This window comes from Ambystoma mexicanum, chromosome 5q, assembly GCF_040938575.1.
Source record: "Ambystoma mexicanum isolate Mex_15411 chromosome 5q, UKY_AmexF1_1, whole genome shotgun sequence".
Classification (NCBI taxonomy): domain Eukaryota; kingdom Metazoa; phylum Chordata; class Amphibia; order Caudata; family Ambystomatidae; genus Ambystoma; species Ambystoma mexicanum.
Genome location: NC_090933.1, coordinates 40,831,379 through 40,844,359, shown reverse-complemented (window position 1 = coordinate 40,844,359; position 12,981 = coordinate 40,831,379). Strand labels below are relative to the sequence as shown.

The 12,981-nt window shown below is 46.3% G+C and overlaps 1 protein-coding gene across 3 annotated transcripts in view; it reads right to left on the bottom strand.

The window, feature by feature from the left end:
- AFG3L2 (AFG3 like matrix AAA peptidase subunit 2) overlaps positions 1-12,981 on the bottom strand; it is a 1,716,771-nt gene that overhangs the window by 1,257,675 nt on the left and 446,115 nt on the right. For all 3 annotated transcript variants that reach the window (XM_069620479.1, XM_069620477.1, XM_069620478.1), the window contains exon 5: positions 2,155-2,307. In XM_069620479.1, coding sequence (XP_069476580.1) covers positions 2,155-2,307 — 153 coding nt within the window. The remainder of the gene's footprint in view (positions 1-2,154; positions 2,308-12,981) is intronic.

The following is a 12,981-nucleotide window of genomic DNA, read 5'->3' as shown; positions in this document are numbered from 1 at the left end:
ATCAGTTCAGAAAGATAAAGTTAGAAGGTTTGGAGGCCAACCCAGTTGGAAAGTCAAGGATTTACGTGACATCTTGGACAGTCCGTTGCATGGGCGGCCAGGCGGGACACAGTACCTTAAATGGTGAGAACGTTCCAGCAGGGGCAGTTGTTCCTGGCAGCGGGTGCAAGTCGTGGCTTCGACCAGCGGAAGAGATGATCTCAACGAGGAAGAAAGCTGGAAGTCGTTGCACTGCCAGGGATGAAACCGGCCACGGAGTTCCTGATTAAAAGGTATGACCCTTTTATTCACGTTCAGTGGTGAAGCGTGGCTATCCGGCCACCGGGGTGCTTGGCACGGGCGATTCGACCACGAGACGTCCTGGAAGGCGAAAAAGGCGATCTGGTTGGTCCCACCAGCTCAAATGAAGAAGACTCTCCTGGAAGAACATCTCCTCTTTCGTTGGGGAAGTGGTGAGTTCTTTACAGCAGGGCTCCACCGGTGGTGTCGTCGTAGATGGCTCATCTTCTCACCTCTTCGGATTCTTTAGGTCCTGTGGCGACTTCTGAAGTTCCAGTCCCCAAAGCCCTGCTTTTATGCAGGAAAACCCCCATTCAACAGCCTAGTTGTCACGCAAGCATGCTAAGTGGTGAGCCGGGCGGCTCACCACTGGGACAATCATACAAGAGTGCGACTAGAGTTGCCGAGGCAACTCAGTCCAGGGTGCCCAATCCCCCTCCCACACAAAACGTAGGAAAAAAACGGCAGCTATTGCTTATTTTTTAAAAAAAATAAATAGCAATTACCGAGATTCAGCTGCAGCTTTCCTGCTCTGGTCTCCGGGCCCCGTCCTCCGCCTACAGCACTAATGAAGGGAAAGCCACCCAGCGGTAGCCTTTGTTTACTACAGCTGGCTGGCTTTTCCTTCATTAGTGCCGCAAAAGCCAGCACAGGAGGGCCTCCATTTCACAAAATGGATGCGCCCATGTGCTTGCTTTTGTGAATTTTGAGCTTGAATAGCTCAATATTTTACATAGGAAGTTTTAAAACGGAGAATGCTAGTATTTTTTTTTATGTTGCCTATCTATTTTTGAAATAAATTTTTTTACTAGACCATCCCTTTAACCTTTCCTTTCTACCAACCGCAGAATTTACAAAGTGCACAAGTGATATATACATGCCATTACTGTCCTAGTTAGTGAAGTCACATCGGGGTGTAGGAAGTGTGTATGAAGTATCTCTAAAGAGTATCTACTTGCTTTGTGTTGATTCTGAGAAAGTATTTTTTAAAGTGTATTTGATTGCTATATATATTGCCCTTTTTAAAAAAATGTATTTAAACACGACTGTTAAATAAATCATTATTTTAACTAAAAACCTTTGAGTGCAAGTGTTATTTGCATACTTGTATTGGTGGATTTCATTGCTACAGTTCTACAGCTCACATTTAGCCCTCAAGATACGCCTGACTGCTCAGTCACACTACCAACTTGTGTAGTACAGGCCTATGCCAATAGGTGGGTTACCTAATAATACCAAGAGTACAAAGGTTGTGTAGTCTCCCCCAGGGTTACCACATGAATTCTTGCCTAACACCTAGGCACACCAAAAATATGTTTCAAAGGCTGCAATAGATCAATAGACCCGTGGAGCAAGTCACACCTGTGTTTTGCACCAAGTTTATTCGCTTATGTTCACCGGTTGTGTTTTGATGAAGCAAATAACCTCATTGTAATGTACTTCGACAGCACTATTCCCATTTTTTCTCTTCAATGCATTTTCGTTAATGTGCGGTTCCTCCCCATACCTCCCTTCACCATCACTACCATCCCGGCCACCTGAACCCCATCTACCCCGTAACCCCCAAAAAACGTATACAAAATTAGTCCCCCACGTCTGAAAATAGCAACAGTATAAGTATTGCACTTTCACCAATCCAGTTGCCAGAAGCAAGTTGAATGGGCAATGAGCAAAAACAATCATGAACCTTCAGTGCAATTCAAAATTGGTTAGCATAGCGCATGAACCTTCAGTGCAATTCAAAACTGGATAGCACGGCGAAAATTAGTTGGGTTCAGCATAGAGGTTGTCCTGAAGGTAAAGGTGAAAGTGAAATTATCCTTTTACATGCCAACTGGGTTTCATAAAGACAATACCCATTTTCCCAATACTTACAATCCCCTTGGTGAGGTAGTTGTTGACAAAGTCCTTCCAAGTGATTTCTCTCGATGCGTTTCTAAAGAACACATAGTAGGTAACACCCGCCCAAAAAAGGGCACTTGCCATGAAGTAGAACCGGAACTCTTTGTCATCCCAAGGGAAGTCCCCCTAAGAGGAAAGCCAGAGAAAGTATGTCAGTTCACCCTTATTTGTACATAAAGTAAAGGACTGCCCCAAATTGATTAAGAACTCCAGGCATAGAAAAAACAAAGTAAATTGCCAAATGGGAGGAAAGCCACTGCACAAAAAGTAAGGTCTATTTGAACGAACCCATCATATAAATCAAATAGTGAGCAGAACAATAAGACAAAGTTTAATTATCATCGCAAATATATTGTATTGTATTTGAGAATTGACAAATCACATTAGTAATGCAAAAGACTGTAGGTGTCTATAAATTATATAAACAAAGAGTACCTGTCAAAGATGTAATGTGTCGTGGAGCTTCATGATGGATATCCTAGTGCATTTAGGAGCATTCAGGCATTTGCATGGTGCAGTAGAGGTTAGGGTGGCTGCAGTAAGCAGGGAATGCGGCAGATCTCATTTGAGGGAGAAGAACACATGACTGCTTATCCTAGCAATGAGTTATACCGAGGACTGGAATGTGGGCTGCCATGTTTGAATGAGTTAATACTAAAGAGCATTAAAACAGACTGCATGCAATGTATTTGGCAATAGGCTAGTAAAGTAGAAATGGGGTGCACCCAATAGAGTGCGCTAATTCTCCTGAAATATCACCTGCAGCAGTATCAGCATAGGGAGGCACCTCTCATCCTCCCAAAATTAGCAATACATCAAACAGAATGCTGACAAACAACGCAATGACAACAATATTATATGCCCTGAAATAGTGTTCAAATTAAAGATGCCTAAATCATCATATTTGCTATCCAATTTTAATGTTATTGTCTATCACAGCCGACACGTGTTCCGACCTCTCTGGCCGTCCTCAGTGCAACTTCTTTTAGACCATCTGTTTCCCTCCTGATATTGATCGTTGTAAGTTATTTACGTTTTTGGCTCCTGTATTCTGTCACTTTGCTATGTCAAATTTCACTTGGTTTGAAATTCTATTTCCAAGTGATGTTACTCTTTCCCAAATGGCATAAGGGTATGTTATACCCATAGGTTTCTTCCTTCAAGTATATCAATTGGCTCTATTCCAAATAGAAAGGTTATTCAATGTGGTCTCTCATGGAGTTCATTCTGTTGCACAAAAGCGCACGAGTTTGCAACCACAAGGGATTTAGCCCAAGGACAGGAGCAATCTGGAGATACAGGTATTGGGACCAATTAAGAGTACAAAAGGTCGCCTGTGTGTGTGTGTGAAAGCCCCCCTCCCTCCCGCTGGTTGCCTGTGTGTGTGGCCCTTCTGACTTGGTCCTGCATATGTACGTAGCTGCCGCCCTCTAACTGGAGACTGGCCCCTTGCTTTAGTCTTCCGATCTCCACATTGAACCAGTAGGTATCCGCTGCCCTGCAATGGGGGGGGGGGGGCACCATGCCACTCTCGGTTGATTTCTACCATGTGTTAGAGCATAGTGGCCCCTCTGTTTACTGTAGCTGGCACCTTGCATCTGCTATTGATTCCGACCAGGCATCTGTGTTGTTGCCATCATGCAACTTGTCAATGGCACCATGTATTTTCCTACTGATTCTTGACAACGCATTTGTGTGATGCTGCCCTCATGCAACTTGTGATTGGCACCATGTATTTGCCGACCTACTGATTCTTGACCATGCATTTGCGTGCAGTTGCTGCCATACAACATGTGGCTGGCACTGTGTAAATTGCCACTGACTTTATGCATTGTATGCTTATGCCGCCCTTCAAGATGGGGTTGTGCATCAGGTCTATGCCACCTATACTGACTTTATGCATTGTATGCTGCTGCCGCCCTTCAAATTGGGGTTAGGCAAATTGTATGTCTTTGCTAGCACTCATGTAACTAAGTTAAGCCGCCCTATACAACATGAGGCTTAGCTATTTGCATGTATGTTTTCATCTGTTTTTCGCAAACACTTATATAACTAAGTAAGCCTTTTTAACAATGCCACGATGCCCAAGGGCAGTTGTGCGCTTTACAAATGCAAATAAATAAAAATAAAATAAATGACCAAGTGGCTGCCGGACAGATGTCCTGAATTGGCACCCCTCTTTGTATGGCAGATGAAGTAGCCACGACCCTTGTGGATTGAGCCCATAAGCCAACAGGGGCATCTTTACCAGCTAGCCTGTAACATTCTGTAATACATACAATTATCCAACGGGATAAGGTTAGTTTAGTAACTGCGAGACCCAGTTTGTGCACAGCATATCCAACAAGAAGTTGATCATCCTGTCTTAGTGTCGCTAGACGAGAAATATAAAAGCTCAAAGCACTTTTGGGGTCGCGTGTGTGAAGCCTCTCTTCTTCTTTACCAGGGTGAGGCAGTGGGTAACAAGTTGGCAGTACAATCTTTTGGGATATATGGAAATCCAAACCTACCTTCGGTAAAAACAAAGGAAAGGACTCAACACCACCTTTTCTTTGTAGAACATTGTAAATGGTGCATGCGGCCCCCTCGCCCCCTGGTGGGTTCTGCCGTGGTTGCCACCACTTCCATGCACTCAGCACTAGCAGCTACGGGGACCGGGAAGTCCCGACCCAGCCCCGCTTTGTACTCGGTCGGACGCAGATGGCACCCCAGGCCCGGCTCCCATTAATAGGTGGGGAAGCTGCTGCGCCCTGGACCCCTGTTGCCAAACAGCAGGCCGGCATTGCTTGGGGGAAGAACTGACAAAGGAGGACCTCGGCTGCTCCCGCCCTCAATCCGCTGCAGACCCGAAGGGTGCATTGGCCTCAGCGCTCTCACAGCTTCAGCCCCCACTGTAAGGAGGTAAGCGGGATTGGGCCTGGGGCGCGGTGACAACCCCCCACCCATCCTGCACGTGAGCAAGCTGCATTCTTAGCTGGAGTGGGGAGCAACATGGTGGACCTCAACAGGGCTAGGGGGTACTAGTTAAACAAGGCCTTGGAGAAGGACAATACAGCACGCTTCTCCCCCTACCCCTTCAATCCCCCTCTATGGACCCATGGGCCCAGACCACAGAACACACCATGCAGAAGGAGCAGGAGCCTGGATACAGCCCTGTGCTAGCTGTAATAGGATGTTCTGAATAGCAAGGGGGAGAGGCGACTCTTCTTCACAAAACACCCAATGCCAGGTGCAAAGGGAAGGGATACACCGCGGAAGCCGCTGCAGCCCATGCGGCAACCAACCCCTAAAGTGAATCCTCTGCAAGAGTGCTGGGCAAAATTAGAAGGGACCCTCCTTGCTACGGACTCCATATTGTGCGTAGCGGGGGCCCCCCCTAGCACACCACAGCACGACATGGCCACCTCCAAGGAAAATATGGAGCGGTGCTTTCAGAACCTCCAGGAGAAACTCTTCACCTCGCTGCAATCACAATTCAACGAAATTACCAGCTAATTCAGGTCGGAAATGGCAGAGATGAGGAAAGATGTTACCTCCCTTGGGGAAAGGGTAGATATGTTAATGTTAAAGGACATTTGTACCGCACACTATCACCACCGGAGTGGTCCCCTGGTGCTCTGGCGGCTCTGAAAGTGGGGTGGGGTTGGGTTAGTGGGAGGAAGCAGGAAAAGTGCAAGAAAGCAGTGATGTGCTGTTGGCGGCCTCAGCCCGGTGGGTCCGTTGGCTGGGCTTGCGGTGTTTACGGCCGGTAGTCTTCGTGTACTGTTGTGCCTTTTTTTTGTTTTGTTGTTGCAGTGTAGTGAAGTTTGTGCGGTTTGTTATGCTGTAGGTTTTGGTTGTGTTGGTTTGGAATGTGAGAGTTGTATGCAGAGGGGAAATTGTTAGTGGAGTTGGTTAGTTAGCATCTCTATCCTGAATTGAGGTGCTGGGCTTGTGTAGTCTCCCCTGATGCGCCTATCCTGATTTGGGTCCCTCTGAGATTCAAGGATCCTTACTCCTCTTGTCCCCGCCTCTATCAGGCTCTCTCATAGCCCCACCTGTCCTTCCTTCATACTCCTGTGGCCAGTGCACCTGCCAATGTCAACAAGTCAGGTTGTGTGCAAATTGCCAATATCTCAGCAATTCCACAACACTGTGGTGCCTGGTGATAACTAAGGGGCGGGTGGGGTAGTTGACTCTGTCTCCATGCGTGTCGCCCGAGTTGCAGTCTATCCGGTGTCACCCGTCCAGGTGCCGTGGGAGCTTCCCTGTTATTTGTGGGGCTGTCCGTGTCCTTTCCAGTTCAGTCATCCTTTTCTCTGTTTTGGTTTTCAGTTTGGGTCAGTGGTGTTGAAGAGCCAGGTTTTTAGAGATTTCCTGATTTTTAGGTGATCATCTGTGTTTCTTATTTCTTTTGGGATGTTGTTCCAAGTTTTTGCAGCTAAGTGGTAGAAGGAGGTGCCTCCAAGTTTTTTCTTAAGGTATGGTTTGAATTCCAGGCAGACTTTGTTGCTTGATCGGAGGGGTCTTGTCGGTTTGTAGATTATTTTCTTTTGTAAGAATTCTGCTCCTTGTCCACTGATTGCCCTGTGTGTTATGCACATTGTTTTGAAGGTGATGCGATGTTTAACTGGGAGCCAGCGTAGTGTTTTTAGGGCTGGGGTGGTGTGGTCTCTTCTGGATAGTTTGAGGAGTAGTCTTGCTACTGCATTTTGGATCCGTTGCAGTTTAATCAAGAGGTGTCCTCGTATTCCGAGGTAGAGGCTGTTTGTGTAGTCGATTATTGACATGATTAGGGTGACGATAGTGAGTGTTTTGTGCGTGAAGGAGAGGAAAGGTACAATTCTTCTTGCCGTGTGGAGGAGGAAAAAACATTTCTTCACTGTTGCATTTATTTGTGGTTCTAAGGTTAGGGTGTTGTCTATTAGGACTCCCAGATTTTTTACTACCTTCGATGGTGTTGGTGCGTTTCCCATTTCCGTAGGCCACGGGATGGTGGTTTCGTTTTCTTGGTCTTTGGATACGATCATGATTTCTGTCTTTCTTGGGTTTATTTTCAGGTTGTTGGCATTCATCCAAATGAAGACTTCTTTCAGACAGTCGATTAGGGTTGAATAATCGGCATCTTGGATTTTGTAGATGATTTGAATATCATCTGTGTAGTTGTAGCATGTAATGTTGTAATTTTTGAAGATTCTGAATGCCAGAGTCTGGTAGATGTTGAAATATAGTGGCGATAGTGAGGATCCTTGTGGCACTCCACAGTCGTTAACTCGTGGAGTGGATTTGAATGGTTTAATCCATACGTTTTCTGTTCTTTCTGCTAGGAATGATTTGGTCCAGAGTAGGGCTGTGTCTGTTATGCCTATGTCTTCTAGTCTTTTGGTCAGGGCGTCGTGGCTCACTGTGTCAAAGGCTGCGGAGAGGTCGTGCAGAATAAGGGCTGAGGTAGTGTTTGAATCTGCGTTAGTTTTGAGGTCGTCCCAGATGGATAGTAGTGCTGTTTCCATTCCTCTTGCTGGTCTGAAACCGACTTGAGCTTGGTCTAGCAGGTGGTGTTTTTCTACGTGTTCTTGGGTTAGTTTATATACGTAAGTTTCTAGAAGTTTTGCCGGGTAGGGGATGTTAGAGATCAGCCTGTAGTTGGAGAGGTTGTCTACGTCGCCACTTGTGTTTTTCAGGAGTGGCTTGATATATGCGGATTTGAAGATCCTCGGTACAGTCCCTGTTGCTAGTGAGATTTAGAAGGTTTCTGTAGTGTTCTACTGGCGTTCCTTGTGCGAGGATCGATTTGCATATGTCTGGGGGACATGGGTCCATGGGTGATCCAGCTTTCTTGCTTAGTTTTACCAGCATAGCGAATGCCTCTACTGATATTTCAGGAAAGCTTTGGAGTTTGTACTGTGGTTCCGTGTTAGGTTTGTTAGGTTGTATGTTGTGGTTGGTTGGTCTCTTTTGTATGGTTTGTCAGATGTCATTGATTTTTTTTTTAAGTGGTCTGCCAGGTCGTTGCATTGTTTTTCTGAGGGTGTTGGGGTGTTATCGCAGCCTGGTGGGTTTCTCATTTCTTTAATGAAGCTAAACATTTCTTTTTGTGTGTTAACGGCATTGGTGATTCTGTCATCGTAATGTCTTATCTTCGCCTTTTGAATTTCCTTCTTGTATCCGCGGATTTGTTTCTGGAACTGTTTCTTTTTTTTTGGGTTGTATTCTTTCCTCCATTCCAGTTCCATCTTTTTGTGTTCCTTTATCATGGCGCTTAATAGTGGGGTGAACCATTTTGCCATTGCTCTTTTCTTTGATGGAGAGAACAGTTTTTCTGGGGCGATCTTGTCTATTGTATCTGCAATCCATTTGCGCAGTATCTCCGCTTTCCCGTCTAGGTCAGCTAGCTCTAGTTCTGTGGTTGAGGGTTTGGGTAATTCCAGTTGTTCGAATAGGTTGCCTTCTTTCACGTGTTTCCAGTTTCTCTTTGTGGTGGTTGAGAGTTTCGGGGGTTGGATGTAGACTTGAGTAGGTAGAGTGATCACGAATGGGATGATGAGTTGGTCGCTCCATAGTATTTGTATTGGTGGTGCCGTAGTGATGAGTTTTTCGTTGGCAAAAATTGCGTCAAGGGTGTGTCCTGCCGAGTGTGTTGCCCCTTTGACTAGTTGTCATAGTTTCATGGTGGTGAGTTGTTCAATCAGTGAGTTTTGGCGTGATTGTCTTCAAACCAGATGTTGAAGTCCCCCAGGATGATTAGGTGTTCGTGGTCGATGGCTAAATTGGTGATGGCTTCTATGAAGTTGTCGACGAATGTTGCATCATATGTCAGGGGTCTGTACACCATGATGAATATGATGTTGGTTTTTGGGTTCGCCGTTAGGTGTATTACCATGGTTTTGCAGTTGAGGATGTTGAGTGGTTCGTCAGTTTTTATTTTCAGGTGTTTGTTGAATGCTTTTGCGATGCCGCCTCCTTTTTTGTTTTTCCTGTTTATTTGCAGGCATTTGAAGTTGGTTCGAAGGCAGATTTGGAGTGTGATTTTGTAGTTGTCGTCCAGCCATGTTTCTGTGATGAAGATGATGTCAATGCCGTTGTCGTCGAGTAGGTCGAAGATCTCTGTTGAGTGTTTTGACATGGATCTTGCGTTTATTAGATTGCAGTGAAGTTTGGAGGTGTTTGGCTTGGATTCCCTTGTTGAGGTCGTCTTCTGATCGGTGTTGAGGTTTCCTTCCTGGTCGATCTCTTGTTGAGCTGTTGGTTTCAGGGTGTCAGCGTCTTCGAAGAGTTCTTCTAGGTTCTGTCTTGGGTTATTTTTGTTTTCATCGTGTTCATCTTCCAGAAGTTGTGGTTGTTGATTGGAAGTTCCTTTTGCTTTGGTGATGTAGGGAGTTATCGCATAAGTCATGTACTATTTTTTGTGTTGTTCATCCTTCTTCTACTTGCTTGTGTTAGGTTGTTTGATGTTGCTGGTTCTAACATTGGGTTGGTTTGGAGTGGTTGCCAGTTGTCAGCAAGGTATGGAGTTAGGTAGATGGATTTGCCCCTTCTCTCAGTGTTGGTTCGATTTGTGTTAGTTTCTGTGGGGGTGCAATCTATTTTTGTCGTTTTTAGTTGCTGTTCTGGAGTGTTTGTTCTTTCTTCTCGTCGTCTTTTCCTTGGAATGGGTCGTTTGCGCAGCATTATAGGCTTGAGAGTTGTTTAGTCTTTTGTTTGGTGAAGTCCTGTTGGTCCTGCTTTGGTCTTTTAGTCTTGTGGTGTAGTAGTGGGTATGAAAGCGGTCCGCTACTAGTTTGGGCTTGCTCTGTCGGTGGTATTCCGTCTGATGTTGGCGACTTGCGTAGTCCCTGTCCTTAGGGGGGATGGGGAGGTGGTTAAGGGTTGTTTATTAGGGTGCTATCGGTGGCTCTCTTTAGTGTCCGTCTCCCTGAGCACGGTCCACTACGGTGAGCTAGCTATGTGGGTATGAGGAGGGTATCTGCTAGTTGAAGAGTGGCTTGGAAGGGCGCAGGTTGGACTTGCGCCTTGTGATGCGTGAGCCCCTGATCAGAGTGATACTCCACAGTAATTCACTGGTGGGTTCTGTTTCACTTGAGAGTGAGTTGGTTAGTACATCTGAGACACCTGTATAGTGGGAGAAAGGCCTATCAATGCAATCTAAATGACACAAAAAGAGATTTGGGCATATAGGCCCTGCTAAATTTGAGAGACCTGTATAGTGGGAGAGAGGCCTGTCAATGCAATGTAAATGACACAGAAAGAAATTTGGGCACAGAGGCCCTGCTAAATTTTAGATACCTGTATAGTGGGAGAGAGGCCTACCAATGCAATCTCAATATCGTACAATGCAATTGGGGACAGAACCCGAGCTAAATTAGAGACACCTGTATAGTGGGAGAGAGGCCTAGCAGTGCAATCTATATATCATACTATGCAATATCGGCACAGAGGCCCTGCTAAATTAGAGACACCTGTACAGTGGGAGAGAGGCCCAGCAGTGCACTCTAAATATCATACAATGCAATTTGGGCATGGAGGCCCTACTAATTTTGATAGACCTGTATAGTGTGAGAGAGGCCTATCAATGCAATCTCAATATCGTACAATGCAATTGGGGACAGAACCCCAGCTAAATTGGAGACACCTGTATAGTGTGAGAGAGGCCTAACAGTGCAATCTAAATATCATGCAATGCAGTTTGGAGTCCTATCAATGCAGTCTAACACAGTGCAATTAGGGAGAGAACCACAGCTAAATTAGAGACACCTGTATAGTGGGAGAGAGGCCTAGCAGTGCAATCTAAATATCATACAATGCAGTTGGGGACAGAACTCCAGCTAAATTAGAGATATCTGTATAGTGGGAGAGCAGTGCAATCTAAATATCATACAATGGAGTCTGGAGACTAAGTTGGGATTTTGACTAGTTTCGAGGAAGATGGTGAGAGATGCAGTACGGTGCAGTGGCCCTGCGTAACGTGGTCTCCCCAAGTGGCTGGGACTCCAGTGCAGAGCGGCTGTTCCTCTCCTGGCCTTGAGCCACTCCTACCTTACTGGTCCTTGTAGTTGCAGGTTGACGGCTGGCCACTGGCTTCCCCTGCGGACACCTGCTGACACCTCCTGGAGCTGCCTTTGTTGGAGCCGCCCTTAGACAAGGGCTGCACGGGCAGAGGGCTGCCCTAGGGGGACCAGTGATGAAGGGTGAGAGGACAAATGAGGACGGGCCTGGGCGGGTGGGGAGGCAGGAGGGAAGGGGAAGCAGAAAGAGGGTTCGGGGTAGGAGCGGGCTGCTGGGGGATCTCAAAGGGCCTCGGGGCCTGCAAAAAATAAAACTTTAGGGCTCTCCTGGATGGATAAATGAAAAAGCACTACAATACCTGGCCCTCGACTCATCTAAATCAGAGGAGCTGCTGGAACATGTAGCCAGGACAACGGATAACATGGAACTGCAGTGTGCGGACCTAGAAAAGTGTTAACGAAGGTCGAATATCTGCATCAGAAACATCCCCAAAACAATATGCGACGCAGATCCGAAGGCTCAAGTGACAAATATCTTCAGGGTCCTTCTAAATGTGGAACCTGAGGTGGAGATCCCGATCGATAGGATCCATAGGGTTGGTCCCTTACGCAGAGACCCAGGCGCATGCCCTAGAGACACCATAGCTGCACTTGCGTGCTATCCACAAAAATAAATGATTTGAGGGCAGCAAGAAAGGCCTCATGCCTATGCCTCCAGAGGGCCTCACTCTTGGGAATGGACCACCAAAGAGCGTACTCGAAGAAGCAGGAGAAGGTCCCTGGCACACCTACCTCTGCAAATCCTGTCCGCCAAGGACAATCCCGCAATGACTTGACCCGGTAGGCATCGACCACTCAAACCGAGCTGTACACTTTACCGTACAATGAAAGAGGGGTGCGATTAGAGATCATCTTGGAATCTTCCTACAGTTAGCATAGGGGTTTTAGGATACCCTGCACTTGTCCCTGGTTGTCTTGGTCGGCTATCTGCAAGGACTAAGTCCGAGGCTGGATTAGCAAGTGTGGCCTACACCCGGGTGGAGGGATAATGTTAAAGTTCAAGGTGGGTGGAAGTTGGGATGGTGCGGGGAGATGGGGCCTGGGGAGTTACAACTGTTGGGGGAAGAGCAGAGTACACGTGGGACACTTTTGATATTCCTTAGAATGCATATCAAAGTCAACTTACTTTCCAGTGCCTGACACTTAATATTCGGGTTAAATACCCCTATCAAAAGGAGAAAATTAGATTGTCTTTTGTCCATCCACCAAAACGGACCTGATCACGCTTCCGGAGACTCATATTAGGATACATGGTAGACAGACTAAAACTCAGACAATACCCTAAGATTGTGCAGGCTAATGCTAAGGAGAAAAAAGCATAGGTACTTCTAGCGTTTAAAGCTGGCACGCAGGTGACTATCTTGAAGACGGAGCCAGACAAGGAGGGCCATTACATTTTCCTTCTCCTTAGGCTAGGCTTGGTTAATCTTACGGTGGCATCCGTCTATGCCCCAAACTGGTGCCAAGAGTGGTTCCTAAAAATGGTCATATCAAAGTTAGAATATTTTAGCATGGGTGACATCATTTTGTTGGGAGACTTAAATATTGCTTGAATCGTTCTAAAACCAAATATGCTCAGCCACCAGTGCCACGCACACTAAATGCAAGATTTGCAGAGCTCACTCTCAGGGATGTCTGGACGCCCCTACGGGGTGATGAAATCGCATATGCTCACTATTCACAAGTTCATAAATCGTTCTCTAGGATAGACTACATCTGGGGCTCGGCCACATTGATGGGGAATATCACACAAATAGAC